The sequence below is a fragment of the Vicia villosa genome, unplaced genomic scaffold, assembly GCF_029867415.1.
Source record: "Vicia villosa cultivar HV-30 ecotype Madison, WI unplaced genomic scaffold, Vvil1.0 scaffold8, whole genome shotgun sequence".
Taxonomy (NCBI): domain Eukaryota; kingdom Viridiplantae; phylum Streptophyta; class Magnoliopsida; order Fabales; family Fabaceae; genus Vicia; species Vicia villosa.
Genome location: NW_026706811.1, coordinates 1307947 through 1325903, shown reverse-complemented (window position 1 = coordinate 1325903; position 17957 = coordinate 1307947). Strand labels below are relative to the sequence as shown.

The following is a 17957-nucleotide window of genomic DNA, read 5'->3' as shown; positions in this document are numbered from 1 at the left end:
GTTCAAGTTTGTATGGGGTTTCACCCTCAAAACCAATGCCGACTGTTTTGTTTCCAGACACAGCATATATCATAGAAGCTAGCTGACTTCTGCCAATACTTCTAGATAAGAACTTCCTGAAACTTAAATCATATTCTTTCAGAATATGGTTTAGACTAGGAGTGGATTTTTCTGAATCAGAAGGAGATCCAACATTATTGGATAATTTTAAAAGTTTTTCTTTTAATTCAGAATTTTCCAACTCAAGCTTCTTTGTTTCAAATTCAAATAGCTTTTTCAGCTTCTTGTATTTGAGACTAATCTGAGACTTGAGTTCCAGAAGTTCAGTTAGACCGGAAACTAACTCATCTCTAGTAAGTTCAGAAAATACCTCTTCAGAATCTGATTCTGATGTAGATTCTGATTCGTCATCTTCTGTCGCCATCAGCGCACAGTTGGCCTGCTCATCTTCTGAATCATCTTCTGACTCATCCCAGGTTGCCATAAGACCTTTCTTCTTATGAAACTTTTTCTTGGGACTTTCCTTCTGAAGATTTGGACATTCATTCTTGTAGTGTCCAGGCTCATTGCATTCATAGCACATGACCTTCTTCTTGTCAAATCTTCTTTCATCAGAAGATTCTCCACGTTCAAATTTCCTTGAACTTCTGAAGCCTCTGAACTTCTGAAGCCTCTGAAATTCCTTTGCTTGGTCTTCCAGAGTTGATTTAGCCTTCTGGAAATCATGGACAGTTCATCTTCTTCTTCAGATTCTGATTCTTCAGGATCTTCTTCTCTAGCCTGAAAAGCGTTAGTGCATTTCTTGATATTTGATTTTAATGCAATAGACTTACCTTTCTTTTGAGGCTCATTTGCGTCCAGCTCTATTTCATGACTTCTCAAGGCACTGATAAGCTCTTCCAGAGAAACTTCATTCAGATTCTTCGCAATCTTGAATGCAGTCACCATCGGACCCCATCTTCTGGGTAAGCTTCTGATGATCTTCTTTACATGATCAGCCTTGGTGTATCCTTTGTCAAGAACTCTCAATCCAGCAGTAAGAGTTTGAAATCTTGAAAACATCTTTTCAATGTCTTCATCATCCTCCATCTTGAAGGCTTCATACTTCTGGATTAAAGCTAGAGCTTTAGTCTCCTTGACTTGAGCATTTCCTTCATGAGTCATTTTCAAGGACTCATATATGTCATAGGCCGTTTCCCTGTTAGATATCTTCTCATACTCAGCATGAGAGATAGCATTCAGCAAAACAGTTCTACATTTATGATGATTCCTGAAAAGCTTCTTCTGATCATCATTCATTTCTTGCCTTGACAGCTTTACGCCACTGGCATTTACTGGATGTTTGTAACCATCCATCAGAAGATCCCATAGATCACCATCTAGACCCAGAAAGTAACTTTCCAGTTTATCTTTCCAGTATTCAAAGTTTTCACCATCAAATACCGGCGGTCTAGTATAACCATTGTTACCGTTGTATTGCTCAGCAGAGCCAGATGTAGATGCAGGTGTAGGTGTAGACTTTTCACTTTCATCAACCATCTTTTACTGAAGCGTTTTTCTCTTCCTGAATCTTTTCTAAACACGGTTAAGTGCTTGCACCTTAGAACCAGGCTCTGATACCAATTGAAGGATAGAAAAACACTTAGAAAGGGGGGGGATTGAATAAGTGTGACTTTAAATCTTGGACGATAAAAATAAATTGCACAATTATTTTTATCCTGGTTCGCTGTTAACGAAGCTACTCCAGTCCACCCCCGCAGAGATGATTTACCTCAACCTGAGGATTTAATCCACTAATCGCACGGATTACAATGGTTTTCCACTTAGTCCACGACTAAGTCTTCTAGAGTATTCTGATCACAACTTGATCACTCCAGGAACAACTGCTTAGATACCCTCTAAGACTTTTCTAGAGTCTACTGATCAACACGGTCACTCTAGGCTTAGTTCACTCCTAAGACTTCCCTAGAGTATTCTGATCAACACGATCACTCTAGTTCCTTACAACTTAATGTAATTCTAAGAGTATTACAAATGCTTCTTAAAAGCGATAATCACAACTGTGATATTTCTCTTAATCGTTTAAGCTTAATCTCACTAAGATATTACAACAGCAATGTAGTGAGCTTTGATGAAGATGAAGATTCTGAGTTTAGATTTGAACAGCGTTTCAGCAAGTTTGATATTAGTTGTTTTGGTGCAGAATCGTTAACCTTGCTTCTCATCAGAACTTCATATTTATAGGCGTTGAGAAGATGACCGTTGAATGCATTTAATGCTTTGCGTGTTCCGTACAGCATCGCATTTAATGTTATACGCTTTTGTCAACTACCTCGAGCCTTGTTCACGCTGTGTCTACTGACGTAGCCTTTAATAGCTTTTAACGTTCCTTTTGTCAGTCAGCGTAGTCTGCCACGTGTACTTCCTTCTGATCTGATGTTTGTGAATACAACGTTTGAATATCATCAGAGTCAAACAGCTTGGTGCATAGCATCTTCTGATCTTCTGATCTTGAAGTGCTTCTGTTGCGTGATACCATCTTCTGATCTTCAGTGCTTCTGATCTCATGTTCTTCTGATGCTTCCATAGACCCATGTTCTGATTCTGCTTCGACCATCTTCTGATGTCTTGCCAGACCATGTTCTGATGTTGCATGCTGAACCATTTGAGACACAACTTCTGAGCGCTGAATTATGCGTACTCTTTATATATATTTCCTGAAAGGGAAATTGCATTGGATTAGAGTACCATATTATCTTAAGCAAAATTCATATTATTGTTATCATCAAAACTAAGATAATTGATAAGAACAAATCTTGTTCTAACAGAATGGGTTGTGATGCCTTTTGGTTTGAAAAATGCTGGGGCAACTTATCAAAGAGCAATGAATTCTATATTTCATGACTTTATAGAAACATTCATGCAAGTATATATAGATGACATTGTGGTAAAATCTACCTCAGGTATGAGTCATCTCGATCATCTGAGCCAATCATTTGAAAGAATGAGGAAATATGGCTTGAAGATGAACCCCCTCAAATGTGCTTTCTTTGTGCAGGCAGGTGATTTCTTGGGTTTCGTAGTCCACAAGAAAGGGATAGAAATTAACCAGAACAAGACAAAAGCCATTGTGGAAACCAAGTCTCCATCCACGAAGAAAGAACTTCAATCATTATTGGGTAAGATAAATTTCTTAAGGAGATTTATCTCTAACTTGAGTGGACGCACGCAAGCTTTCTCACCTCTACTACGGCTTAAGCAAGGAAAGTTTGAATGGCGTGCTAAACATCAAGAAGCTTTCGATCAGATAAAGCAATACTTGACTTGTCCACCAATTCTGTCTCCCCCAAATGGGAAGAAGCACATGCGCCTATACATTTCAGCGTCAGATAAAACAATAGGCAGCATGCTGGCACAAGAAGATGAGAATGGCATCGAAAGAGCCATTTATTACTTAAGTAGAGTACTCAATGATGCAGAGACTAGATATACTGATATAGAAAAGCTCTGCCTTTGCTTGTATTTCTCCTGTATCAAACTTAAGTATTATATAAAGCCAGTTGATGTTTACGTTTCATCTCATTGTGATGTTATTAAACATATGTTATCTAAGCCAATACTACATAGTCGAATTGGCAAGTGGGTTTTGGCCCTTACTGAATATTCATTAATATTTCAGCCTCTCAAGGCAATGAAAGGTCAAATTGTGTCAGACTTCATTGTCGACCATGCGGTGGTTGAGAATCATCAGCATTATGTGGAATTAAAACCTTGGAAGTTATACTTCGATGGTTCAACGCATAGAGAGGGTACTGGAGTTGGAATGTTGATAATTTCTCCTGATGGAATTCCAACAAAGCTCAAGTATAAAATCGAAGGTCCATTATGCTCCAACAATGAAGCTGAGTACGAAGCATTAATTGCTGGACTTGAGGCTTTGTTAGAATTGGGGGCAACCAGAGTCGAAATTAAAGGAGACTCCGAATTGGTCATCAAACAATTGACAAAGGAGTACAAGTGTATCAAAGAGAATTTGATCATGTACTTTGTCATTGCAAAAAGGCTACTCAAGAGATTCGAATATGTGGAATTAAAACACGTATCAAGGGTGAATAACCAGGAAGCAAACGACTTGGCACAATTAGCTTCAGGATATAAAGTATTAAAAGAAAAGTTGGAGGAATTGATTGAAGTAAGAGGAAGAGCAATGTCGACTAAACTTTCTCCAAGTGATCTAGAGAACTCACAATTGGGTTATGCCAACAAAGAAGAATTTGAAGTACTAAATATAGACTCGTTGGCAGACACAGATTGGAGGAGTCCAATTATTAACTATCTGAAAAATCCTTCGACGGATACAGATAGGAAAATCAAGTATAGAGCCTTGTCATATTTCCTGATGGGAAATGAATTGTTCAAGAAAACTCCTGAAGGGGTATTGTTGAAATGCTTGGGTGAAGCAGAAGCATACTTGGCTCTGTCGAACGTACATAGTGGGGCATGTGGTGCACATCAAGCAGGGCACAAAATGAAATGGCTCTTGTTTCGTTATGGGATGTATTGGCCTTCGATGTTAAAAGATTGCATAGAGTTTGCGAAAGGGTGCCAAGAGTGCCAAGAACATGCAGGTATCCAACACGCTCCAGCAAACGAATTAAGTACGATAGTAAAACCGTGGCCTTTTAGGGGATGGGCATTAGATTTGATTGGAGAAATTCACCCCAAGTCATCTAAAGGTCAAAGGTACATTTTGGTAGGAATAGACTATTTCACAAAATGGGTCGAAGCAATACCACTGGCAAATGTGGATCAAGAGGTTGTGATTGAGTTTATTCAGAAACATATTATATATAGGTTTGGAATCCCAGAAAGTATAACAACCGATCAGGGATCAGTCTTTACTGGACGAAAAATGCAAGACTTTGCCAGAGAAATAGGTTTCAAGTTATTTACTTCTACACCTTACTACGCTCAAGCAAATGGACAGGTTGAAGCAGCAAACAAAATAATAATTGGCCTTATTAAGAAACATGTGGGAAAGAAACCCAAGAATTGGCATAAGACTTTAGATCAAGCACTCTGGGCTTGTCGAACATCTCCAAAAGAAGCTACAAATACAACTCCTTTCCAGTTGACATTTGGACATGATGCAGTACTCCCAATTGAGATATATTTGCAATCGGTGAGAATAGAAAGACAAGCAGACATTCCTCCCAACGTGTACTGGGAGTTAATGATGAATGAGTTAGTAGATTTGGACGAAGACAGACTTCGAGCACTGGAAATGATAAAAAGGCAAAAGGAAAGAGTGTCCAGAGCATACAACAAAAAGGTGAAAGGTAAAACTTTTGTTAATAATGACTTAGTTTGGAAAGTTATTTTACCTATAGATCGAAAGAATCAGGCACTTGGTAAATGGTCCCCACATTGGGAAGGACCCTTTCGAATCTTAAAAGTATTTTCGAACAATGCTTACGAAATTGAAGAGTTAGCAGAAGATCGTAGGATCTTAAGAGTAAACGGGAAATATTTGAAGAGATATAAACCAAGTATGTACGAAGTAAAGATTGCAAAAACGTAGATACTCAGGGTACTACGAAAGCCAAAATGGTCAGGCATGTGTCAAAACATATATGTCGCATTGATCAAAATGGCTTTACAATCAGAATAGATTGTTAAATGGAAGGAAAAGAGTCTAAAGAGACACCAAAATATTTTTCATTCATAATAGAGTACGTGCATTACAAAAAGATCCAAAGAACAGGATCTGAGATTAAAAAAAAAAAAGGGCAAAAACAAAAAAAAAACCTAAGATAAAAACTTGCTAGTTAATCCTTTGGTCTAAACCTTCCAAGGACAGCACAGGCGAGGGTTCAGCTTCGAACATATCCATGGCTCCAGAAATGCGCATCCTCTTCACTACACCTTTCCTAAGGAAAATGTAACTGAGGAGTCTCCCGTATGGAAGACAGGTCACACTCCCTTGACGGTTGACACCAATAGAGACAGCCTTAACAAGTCCTTTAAAGATCATCAAAGGAATGTTAATTTTCTTCCCTCGAAGACCACAGAGGATAAACTCCAAGTCTTCAACCATGATGTTGTTTTCATCAATCCTCCGAGGCTGAAAGTTTCCCACGAGCATCTGGTGCCAGATCCTGATAACTTTGGCACTGAAGCGGTCGTTATCCATAAGAGTTCTCAACATGAGATGAGTAGTCATGTTGAAACTGTTGTCATCAAAAGTTTCCCCAGAGTTACTGCATCTCATTAGGTTGGCAATAGTGGTGGGAGTGATGCTAAGTCGAGCATGTCGAATAGAAGAATCAATGGTGGTCCTACCTTCAGGATCTATGCGTAAGGACGCATTCATCCAGAATTCTGCCAACATGTTGGGGTAGATAGCACCCTCCAAGACTTCTTCAAAATAGAAGTCCAGTTCTTGATTGACAAAGAGGGTTTCGATGTTGATGAAGTTACGAACAAGTTCATCCTCAGAAAGTCTGAACTCGTTCTTGAGGAGGGCTTTGATGTTATTAAAGGAAAGAGGTCCAGCCATTGCAAGGAAAAGAAAGGTTTTTGAGAAAGAAGTTGTGTGTTTTCTTTTTCTGTGTTTAGTTTGGAGAGAAAGCGCATGAATGAAGAACTGAAGGCAATATTAGACCCTTTATATAGACTGGGGATACTGAAGGGTGGTTTTAAATTGTTAATGATTGATTGGACTGCGTTTGGTTTTCCAAAGAGAGAAGTTATGGCTTCCGCCGTTTCCCGCCCTTGGAAGTTGAGAAGTAATCATGAAACTGATGCACGCACGTCTTAAATTGATGTTTTGGAGGAAGTGACGTCACTATTCAATAATGATTATGGCTAGAGAAGTGGAAACGTCAAGTCTAGAGGAAAGGATGCTGCGAAGGATGTTCAGGGTCTATACGTTGCATTAAATAAAAGCACTGTAGAAAATCTAAAGATATATTTTGGCAGAAATTGAAAGATTCGCTAAAGTAGTGTTGGCGAACATTGTAGATATAAACGAAGAAAATAGAAGTCAAGCATACAAATAGATGTTTCTACAAAAAGCTTCGATTACAAAACGAAAATGCAACAAGTTACAGGATTGGAGACAGCTAGTTAAAATCCTCAGGGAGATTGTTTTTAATCTTCAAGTATTGAGTTTCCCACGAAGACATACGAAGCTCAATTAGTGCCCGTTGTTTCTTCAATCTTTCGATCTCTGGCACTAATCTCTGTGCAGTCTCGAAATGTTTAATCCCCGACTGCACCACTTCGAGCAAATCCTGTTGGTTGAATTTTTGTATGGCTGCCTGACAACGTTCAGCTTCCTTTATCTTGTCCTCAAGTACCTTTATCTCTTGTTTCCAGGAGTGGATGTTCTTCTCATAATCATCAAAAGCCTTCTGATTTTCTGAATGCTTAAGCTTGAGGGCCTCACCTTGTTTCGTTGCATCCACAACAGAGCTCCATGAAGAGTCATGAGAGGCCATTGTCTCAGATAGCTCTTTTTCGACATTTTGCTTTCGAAGAATGTTGGCCTGGAGTTGATCAATCAGAGAACCTAGCAGAACAATTACCTCTGAAACTTCTGTGGAGACTTGAAGCAAATCTACTTTCTTTAAAAGTTGATTTAAGTTGTGACTCTTAATAGGTTCCCGGCTGAGAACATCCACAAGATTGACCCCAAAGAATCTCTCTTTTATTTGTCGAAGGAGGCTAGGAATATCTTCCTTGTCACTAGATTCTACAGTCACAGCTGGAGAGACATCAAGTTCCGAAGGCGAAGAAGTATTCACATTCATGATAGCTTTTAAGAAACTAAGAGGATCAGTTTGCTTAAGTTGTTCCAACTCCGAAGAAGTAGGCTTCGCAGGGGCAAGCGTCGAAGTTGTCCCAGGAATGGCTTTTGTATCAAGAGCCGAAGTTCCTTGAGGATCTTGTTTTTCTGGTTTAGAAGTCTCCTCCATAGCATCTTGCTCCGATGCAGTATCTTCACTGTCATGTGGTTGTAGGTTCACATTGTCGCTGCCTGAGAATGGGTGATCTTCTTCCAAATTTTTGTCTTGGTGAGTAGGTGGGGATTCGTCAGTGGATTGGCTTTCTTCAATTGGTTCATTAGGCAATATGGTGGCGATTGGCCTAGCATCTTCGAAGACTGGGGAGAGAACATGAGTTTTGTTTTGAGAGGTATCTGTATTAAACGGAGCAGAGTTAGTCATAAAGATAAGCCTTTGAGGGGTTTATTGACGAAAGTTAAAGATTGGCGATTACCGTAAAGTTTGTCAACATTAATGGTAAGGCCATGATCCTTAAAACCTGAAGTGGCAGTGCCAGCATCATCCTGCAATAACAAGGTAAAATGTCAGTTCAATCATTTAGTTAAAATTACAGGATAATATGTGGGGTGAAACCCAAATACCTTGGTTGGGATATTATCTGGACTTGAGTTATGACTTTCAACAACGAAAGCATTGCTGGCAACTTTTAAAGGAGATTCTTCAGAGGATGCCTTATCGCCAGGAGAAGCAGCTTTAGAGGGACTTATCTCTTTCCCTTTTCTTGAAGGGGTGACAGCTTTTTGTTTCTTCTTGTGTCCTTCTCTAGTACGAGGAGGGGATTTATCTTCGCCATCTAAGGCAGCTGTCGAAGAAACTTTCCGCTTCGAACCTGTTGGGGGTTTCGAGCTCTGGAAAATAGATGATAAGTAAGATGAGTACTACTCACAGATTGTACAAGATTAAGAATATGAGATGGGTATGTACCGTGGGCTTCTTGTCAGTGACGATGGAGTCACTCTCACTTGGTTTGTTGCTTTTAGATGTCCCAGAATCCTTTTGGGCAGGAGCTTCCTTAATCTTCCTCCTTCGTGCAACAGTTGTAGTTGAAACTGAAATCAGTATATTAGCAAAGAAAAGAAAAGTCAGTCGAAAAGATTGTCTGAATCCAAACCTTCAGGTATTGGAGTCAAGACACGAACATGTTCAAGGTCTATATGTAGATGTCCTTTGAAAGTATCCAAGGTATGCTTAGTCGGAACCACTCGTTCGGCGCGTTTTTTAGTACTGTTTTGAAGATCTTTTAGAACGTTGCCACACACAAACCAATTTGGAAAAGGAGGGCTCAAAGCCACACCAAAATCCGCACTTGGCAGTGGAGGGAATTTTGGAGGATTAAGTTTGAAAGCCACTTCATAACGTAGTTCTGGTCGAACATACGAGGGCAATTTCAACTTATCCAGTTTGGCGGAAAACTTTTCGCGCAAAATGACTGCAGCCTCACGAACGGTCCGACTAAGATCATCAGGCCTGTAGATAGTTTCAAAGAATTTTTGAAAAGCTTGGATTTCTTTAATATGAGTTGAAGTACCTTTGTGAAAATTCTCCTGCACATCAGCAAAAGCTGCAGTTAGTTCTTGAGCAAGACTACCGGCATTAAAGATTTGGGAGCTATAATAATCCGTCCACCATTGGTGAAAATCTGGTGTAGAGTAAAAAGCAAGTTCGAAAGGAATAGGAGAAAAATTGGTGGTGCCAACGTATTTGTTGATTTTTGTTTCACATTCTCCTTCAGTCAAGTACAAGGTATGGAAACACATATGGCTCCTTTTCTCATATAAGCACTTGGGTTTTATTTGAACCAACCCAAACTGTCTTGAGACCAAATTTGGTTGATAGCACACGAGAATACATTGACCTTTTGATGGTCGAAGACGATGAGAAAATAACCTTGGAGTCAGAAAGGCTTTCCAAATTTCCATAGACTCAGTTTGTTGATCCTGAGATGTTGATGGGAATTTTCGAGTAAACCATTCGGGACCTATTGTTTTGTGTACAAACGGGGCCATAGAAGGATCGAACTGATTACGCTGGGCAAACATCATTGAATACGCCAGAAAGTGTTCACGAAGCTTCCCAGTTTCTTCTTTTGGAGTCAGGTAAGCTAACCTGGTCCCTTCTATAGTTCGATTCTTGATTTTGCTATCTTCCTCATTGACGTTTCCTCGAAAGGGAATATGAGTTTCGAATGTAGCGTTAAGCCACAGTTGCAATAGCTAGAAAGGACCAGCATAAAGCAAAGTACCGGATTTGTAATTCTTGGTAAGGTTTGCAGCTTCGCTGAGGTTTTCATAAAGAAACCCTAAAAGCAGTTGGCTGAGGTTGAGCTTTTTTCCAGCATGCAACTGATTAGCCATGCAAAGGTATCTCTTTGCAACTTGTATGGATCTTGAGCAGAAGGCACATCGTGAGAGCCATAGCGCTAAGAAAGCAATATGCTCTTCATCGGATACTGCCGTTTCGGTGGTGATATGGTGCTTCTGGATGAATGCAGTATAAGTGACTATCGAGTCATTAAAACCAATAGTATCAGTATCCATCTCATTGGGATCGAAGGTTTCGCCAGTTGGTCGAAGTCCTGTAATCGCAGCCACATCGAAAAGAGTGGGGGTAACCATTCCGCATGGGAGATGGAAAGTGTTGTGAGAAGCATCCCAAAAGTGAACCGCTGCTACTAGCATGGGTTGGTTATATTCTAGGCCTGTTTTTGACAGTTGAATCAAATCGTATATTCCTAACGATTTCCAGAAGGATTCTTTCTGTTTCTCTACTTTTTCTAACCAGGCATAGTACAAATCAGGATCTTTGGCTAAGGGAATTGACCTAAACACTTTTACAACGTTGGTCATATAGTTTAACCTAATTTTCGTCAAAGCCAAAGGGGTTACAGTTGAAGTTTCTTCAATGTTGGCAGATTTTCCTGAGGGAGAACAGCCATCTTCATCTATCTTAGTTTTGCTAACTAATGGTCTAGTATTGTAATAAGCAGGGAAGAATCTATTCAGAGATGAAATATTTTCACCTGGTAACGGACCCATAAAAGCAAGAGATTTTCCAGAAAGTTCAAAGGGAATGATTACCTGGGAAGCATAAATAGCGCGTACTTCTTCGGTGTTAGGGTTTGGAATGTGCTCTTGTTCCCCAGACCGTGTTGTTGATTGGAGCTTCAGAACAGGTTGAAGAACATTTGAAGATGAAGCCATAGAGAGATTTTGATTAAGAAAGCAAGATTTTGAAAAGATTGAGGATGTTGGTTCTTCTGTTGAAGAAGATGAAGAAATAGGAATGAAAGGTTGTATAGAAATGCAAGATCAAGTATTTAAAGGTTTAACGGAAACCCTTTTTAAATCTTTTGGGTAAAGCCCAAAGAACACGTGGCGGCTGGTGATTTAATCCGACGGTGGTTGAATAAATTGGCTTCACTCCTAGTATGTAGGAGTAATGATCAAGAAGTAAGGTCAAAAACGTGGGAATGTAAGTTATGAGAAGACATCTTTGAAAATGACAAGACGTTTCGGGAACAGGGTCATCAATGATTATGACGTTAGTCAGCAGTCTTGGAACTCTCAAAGATCAATAAGAAACGAAATCTTATGATGACAAGAAACGCCTATTTCTGTTGATTTTCGAAACAGGCATTTATTGGGGGCAATTTGTTAGCTGAAGATTCCGTCTTGTAATATTTGTCCTTCGAAGAAGTGGAAAATCGAAGGAAAGATGGCTACTGATGGCCATGCTTCAAGAATAAAGATTTCTAAGTTCGTTATGAAGATAATGAATACTGAAAGCTAGCGAAAGTATGTGTCTTCGGGGACTTAGACAAAATTTATAAAATATATTCAAGTATTACTACTTAGCGTGTTTTCGTAGTGTTTTTTACACTGCCACGCGTCGAAGACAGACTCAGGCGGGAAGATTTGAAATTCGAAGACGGTCTCGTAACTGTCCAAGGAACAGATGGCATCGCTGGAAGTTCTTATGAGAGACGTGGCAGCAGATTAGTGTAGGACCGTTAAGGTCGAAACTAGTATAAATAGGAGTCTTAATGTTAGGATTCTGTGTGTTCATTTTGTACAAATCACTCACATATTTACTCAAGTATCAAGTGTTAAGAGAAAGAGTTCGCTGAGAAAATGTACGTATGACACCACCACTTTAATACATGTGTATTATCTTTCGTTTTCGAATATCTTTCAGAATTACTGCATTCCATTTACTTCTTGCCATTTACATTTCTGTATCTTTACTTTAATGTCATTTACTTTCGAATTACTTTCATGTCATTTATTTTCAAAGTCTTTAACGTTTCTGCATTCTAAGATTCTTTACGTTTTAACAGTCCTTTTAGTTTCATATGTTATGTTACTTATCTTTTCATTGAAATCATACTTACATATAACAAAGTGATTATCAAGATTACTTGTTCTTTAATCGAACAACGCTTATTGAAGAAGACGAATCATGAATATGGTTCGAATGAACATTGATAACAATCTTTTTGACTATGTGTCCTAGGATCAATCTAGTCGATCCTGCGAGTAACCAAATCATATTTATTATAGTTTGGAAGACTAGCGGTTGTTTACCGGAAATCACCCTAAACAATAAGATAACGTTAAACAATAAAAGGAGTGCTTTTGAAAATGCCATCTACGAAAGCACGATGATATTTTGGTCAATTCAGTGGTGCGTAAGAAGGTCATTGGATGTGGGATGAAAAATTGTCATATAAAAATCATGATAAAAGTTATTTGTAAGAAATAAAACTAAATAAAAAATTACATAAACTAAAATACAAAATTGACCAAAATATAATTTAGGGTAAACATTTACATAAAAATACCTTAATCCACAAGAAAAAAACAAAACCAAAAGAGGAGGGATTGTTTGAGCAAAGTTGAAATCAAAGTAAAGTCCATGGAAATGAAAATGGAAGTAGACACTGAAAACAGAGAAGAAGAGAAGGATCTATTCAAAGCAGCTGAAGAAGGAAATTCTTCAATCTTCGAATCATTATCCCCTCAATCACTCTCCAAATCACTCTCTCTCAGAAACGAAGACGCTCGTTCTCTTCTCCATGTCGCCGCTTCTTCTGGTCACTCTAAGGTTCCCTTTTCCCCTTCCTCAAATGGGTCTCTTCCATTTTCATTCAATCTCATAAAAATTTAATCTTTTTTGTATTTGTATCAGAACCCTAAATTGGGGTTCTTAGTTAGGAAATTGAATGTTATTGTTTTCTATTTTGTGACTGTGGATGAGAATTTTTCAGGTGGTGAAGATATTGTTGTCTTCTGATGCATCGGTTGAGGTGATAAATTGTGGTGATGAAGAAGGGTGGGCACCGCTTCATTCTGCTGCCAGCATTGGGAATTTGGAGATAGTAGAGGCTTTGTTGAACAAAGGTCTATTTTTTTTTAATCTATTTTAATGAGATTTAGGGAATTTTTGGATTTAGGGTTTTAGAGGGGAGTATTCACATTTTATTCCTCGGGTTTTCGGGATAGCTCGTGAAAACAACTTATAACTTAGATGACAACTTATAAGTTGAGAAAATAGAAGCAATTGTATGCAATCACAAGTGTCGGTGTTGGGCACAGACACACCTTCAATTTGAAGTGTTCGGTGTTATATAGGTTGAAAGATTCATCAACCATCTTTACCGTTCTTATTCTTCATTTTTGGTAGGAGCTGATGTTAACATAAAAAACAACGGAGGACGCACTGCCTTACACTATGCAGCCAGCAAAGGTCGGATGGAGATTGCTGAAAGACTCATCTCTCATAATGCCAAGCTTAATTTAAAGGACAAGGTTGCAACATGGATTCATTTGATTTTTTTTGTTGACACTATGGTTTCAATTTCCCCGTTCTTCATTATAATCACATTATTAAAGTATGTATCCTGTAAATTGTGATATGATCAGGTTGGTTGCACTCCGTTGCATCGGGCAGCTAGCACTGGGAATTCTGAGTTGTGTGAATATTTGATTGAAGAAGGAGCAGATGTTGATGCTGTTGATAGAGCTGGTCAAACTCCTCTAATGAATGCTGTGGTTTGTTATAACAAAGAGGTATGCTCATTGGTGCAATGCTCAATTTAGAGGATATATAAATCATATTTCTTATCATGCTTTTGTTGATTACGTTGATGCCTAAGTTACACATGTCCCTAATTGATCGCAAGTGTCTAAGCATCAATTTTTTTGACACTAAGCTCGTGACATTAGAATATCTGAAATCACTATTTTACACAACCTCAACATTTCCTCGTGAAAAGTTTAAACAAACCGGCTCTTAGAACTTTCATCCCACTGTAATGGCCCCTTTCCGTGGTCCCAAATGCAGTTTTGCACCAATTTCATCATTGTTGGTGCAGAACTACTCATCGGTAATTAGGGTCTTGGATCCACCATTGATTGTTATGGTCTAAATATCTATCCTGCGTTCGGTTACAGGTAGCTCTCCTTCTTATAAGGCATGGAGCAGATGTGGATGTGGAGGACAAAGAAGGGTACACAGTGCTTGGTCGAGCTGCCGATGATTTTAGAGCAATATTAATTGATGCTGCCAAGACCATGATTGAGTGATCCAAGCAAAATATAATGAGAAAATTATCTGTAATGCAATATAGAGCATTATTATGATGTAAAAGAAACAAGTTTTTTGCTTAACATCTGTTTTATTTGTATGACCAGTTAGAGCATTGAATGTTCTGCATTTTCATTAACCAACCTTGCATTTGTCTCTTTTTAACAAGATTGGTGGTTTTTTATGACTAACACTTAGGGTCCGTTAGGTTGGAGGTAAGTTAGGTTGGAGGTAAATGGAGGGGAGGAGATTTTTAATAGTTTAGGTGTTTGATTCAAATTTTAAGAGGGGGAGGGGAGGTAGATGGAGGGGACCAAATTCCTTCTGAGTCCCTTTTTGCTTCCTCCGATTTGGAGGATTCGGAGGGGAGGGGAGGTGATTCATATTAATTATAATTATATTTACATATTTACCCTTGTTATAATTATAATTAAATTTTTTATTTTATTTTTTATATTTTTATGTTATTTTTTAACTAATGTAATTTTTTTTTGATGTTATCGAATTGAATACTTATAAATAGTAAATATCATGAATCTTATAGTAAATTTAGTAAAATTACAAGGTTAAAAATGTAAATTAGTTTTAAAATACCTCCCATTCTGAACCAAACATATTTGTAAATAAAATTCCTCCCCTTCCCCTTCATATTTTGAACCAAACATATATATAATTAAAACTGAGGGAGTACCTAACATTTCCTTTTCAATAGGGGTTGCTAAGCTTGGTTTTGTCAAACTTAAGTTTGACTTGCTAAAATATTTAAAATCTAAGTTTTACTTGCAGTTTGTCATAGGGTTATTTTTAGGTAGCAGTTCGATATTTTCGAAAGTTTGATTAGTCAGTTTGTCTACTTAAAAATTTATTTTACTTGAACATTTATAAATAAGAAATTTTAGGTAGCAGTTCGATATTTTCAAAAGTTTGATTAGTCAGTTTGTCTACTTAAAAATTTATTTTACTTGAACATTTATAAATAAGAAATTCATCTGATATTTAACTAACAAATTAAAAGACGTGATTAAATTTTTTTATTGTAGATTTATTTAATTTATCTAATAGCAAAAGTCTTTGTGATGTTATTAATTTGAAAGAACTTATGAAAATAATTTATAACATTGTGGATAAAAAATTTTAAACTTATTTTCATAAGTTGTTTAGAATTACTAAGTTCTATTTTTGAATTTTAATTTAAAATATAAAATATAATATAATCACAATAATAAAAAAGTTTTTTATAATTTTAATATGTTATTATCATATATAAAAAGACTGTCTAATCTTTTTACTTAAATAAGTTTATAAAATAGTTTACGGATTTATTATTCTCTCCATTTCAAAATAAAAGTCTTTTTTTTTTTATAAGAAAAAGTCTTTTTTTTTTGCTTTATAGCACCGGTTTAGTCCGGTTCGGGGGCGAGTTCTGACATCAAGTGGTTTCATTCCCCTCCCGATCGCAGTTGCGGGGATCGAACCGTGGTTCTCCCTACCAAGTCCAGCGCCAATCACCACTTTTAGATTAAGAAAAGTAATAATTAAATAATTAAATATAATAATTTTACAAAATTACTCTTAATTATTATTGATTCTCATAAAAGTAAGTATGATGTAATAGCTTGAAAATAGTAAAGACGATAAAAATTCATTAATATTATATTGAAAACATAAAACAACTCTTATTTTAAGACACTTTAGTTAGAAAGACTCTTATCTTAGAACAACAGAAAAAATATTTTAAAAAGAAAATTTAATTCGACTTGAATTTGTGTAGCTTATGTTAAAAGTAGGGGTGGCAAAACGGGCCGTCCGCCCCGCCTTATGCCCGCCAAAAAACGAGCGGGGCGGGCATGTCCGCCAAGTAAAATGGGCATCAAAATCATGTCCACCCCGCCAAGATGGCGGGTTGGCGGGCGGCGAGCTTACCCGCCTATTTTTATTTATATTTTTTTAATAGATTAATATGCTTTTTTTACCTTTTAATTAAACTTTTCACTTATTTTTTAAAATAATTTTTTATAAAAGTAATTTTTTAACAAATTTACTCTAAAAAATATTATATATATTTATAAATAAATATATAAAATAACCATCAAGGATTGCAATTACTAAAATTAACTAAAAAAATAGTGAGTTTTCGAGGAGGAGCGGGTTTTGGCGAGCGGCGGATTTTGGCGGGGCGGGTATGGCGGGCGGCGGGTTTTAGCGAACGGCGAGCCTAAAATCTCAATCCAACCCGCTATTTTTTAGCGGGTGCGCGGGGTGTCCGTCGGGCCCCGGCCCGTTTTACCACCCCTAGTTAAAAGAGGCTCTGATGGTCAACCCTACATGTGTCTCTGTATCACATCTTTTCTAGTAGAAATGCAAAATTAATTTGATTTTTATCTAATTAAATCTTATATGCGAGAACTTTGACTATTTTTTTTAATTAAATCTTATATTGCCTCCCCTTCTTTGTGTCTCTATATCATATTTTCCTCATAAAAATTAATTCGATTTTTATCTAGTTAAATTTTATACGGGAGGGTCTTAGCTACTTTTCTAATTAAATTTTATATTAATATCCCTATTTACTTTGTCGCAATACCATATCTTTTTTCTATAGTAGCAAAAAATGCAAAATTAATTTGATTTTTATCTAATTAAATCTTATTTTTTTTAATTAATTCTTATATTGTCCCCTTTACTTTTTGTGTCTCTATACCATAATCTTTTCTCTGTAGTAGAAAAATGCAAAACTAATTTGATTAATATCCAATTAAATCTTACTTTTTTTAATTAAATATTATATTTCACCCTTTCTTTTTGTGTCTCTATACCATAATCTTTTTTCTATAGTAGCAAAAATGCAAAATTAATTTGATTTTTATCCAATTAAATCTTACTTTTTTTTTTAATTTAATCTTACTTTTTTTTTAATTTAATCTTATATTGTCACCCTTACTTTTTGTGTCTCTATACCATAATCTTTTTTCTATAGTAGAGAAAATGCAAAATTAATTTGAAGTATATAGAAATTTTTTAACAACTTTTCTAATTAAGTCTTATATTTCCTATGTCTCTATACCATATATTTTCTCTATAATAGTAGACATATAAAATTAATTTGATTTTTATCTAATTAAATCTTATATAGGAAGACTCTAATCTAATTAAAGAACTTTAACTACTTTTCTAATATGAAAAATGAGTCACAAACTAACATTCATAGTAATTATTGGAGCATCTTTTACCCCTATTTTCTTTGTCATATTCATTTCCACCAACAATTCTTTTCTAAATTTTTTCAAAGGAGATCCTACCAACCACCCTTACGCTTACTTATCCCTTAACATATATTTTTTAGTAAATATTTCTTTTTTAGATTTATTGAGTAATGAATATATCTAGCCTATATAATAGACCAAATACATTCATTATTCAATGAATCTAAAAAAAAATTTGTTTAAAAATAAGGCCAGAGTGAGTATATATATATATATAGCCATCATCTTGATGACATTAAGGAAGAAGCAGAAACAAAAC

General features: G+C 36.7%; 1 protein-coding gene across 1 annotated transcript; it reads left to right on the top strand.

The window, feature by feature from the left end:
- Window positions 1-12695: 12695 nt before the first annotated feature.
- LOC131643174 (uncharacterized) lies at window positions 12696-14574 on the top strand. Its single transcript, XM_058913326.1, has 5 exons — window positions 12696-12953; window positions 13117-13249; window positions 13533-13657; window positions 13772-13918; window positions 14303-14574. The coding sequence occupies exons 1-5, from the start codon at window positions 12765-12767 to the stop codon at window positions 14432-14434; spliced, it is 726 nt and encodes a 241-aa protein (XP_058769309.1). The 5' UTR covers window positions 12696-12764; the 3' UTR covers window positions 14435-14574.
- Window positions 14575-17957: the final 3383 nt, after the last annotated feature.

Excerpts from the sequence above, each read along its gene's own strand:
- LOC131643174 (XM_058913326.1), top strand. The coding sequence starts at position 12,765 with ATGGAAATGAAAATGGAAGTAGACACTGAAAACAGAGAAGAAGAGAAG. Across the intron at positions 13,658-13,771 it reads AGCTTAATTTAAAGGACAAG|GTTGGTTGCACTCCGTTGCA; the intron begins GTTGCAACATGG and ends TGATATGATCAG. Across the intron at positions 13,919-14,302 it reads TGGTTTGTTATAACAAAGAG|GTAGCTCTCCTTCTTATAAG; the intron begins GTATGCTCATTG and ends GTTCGGTTACAG.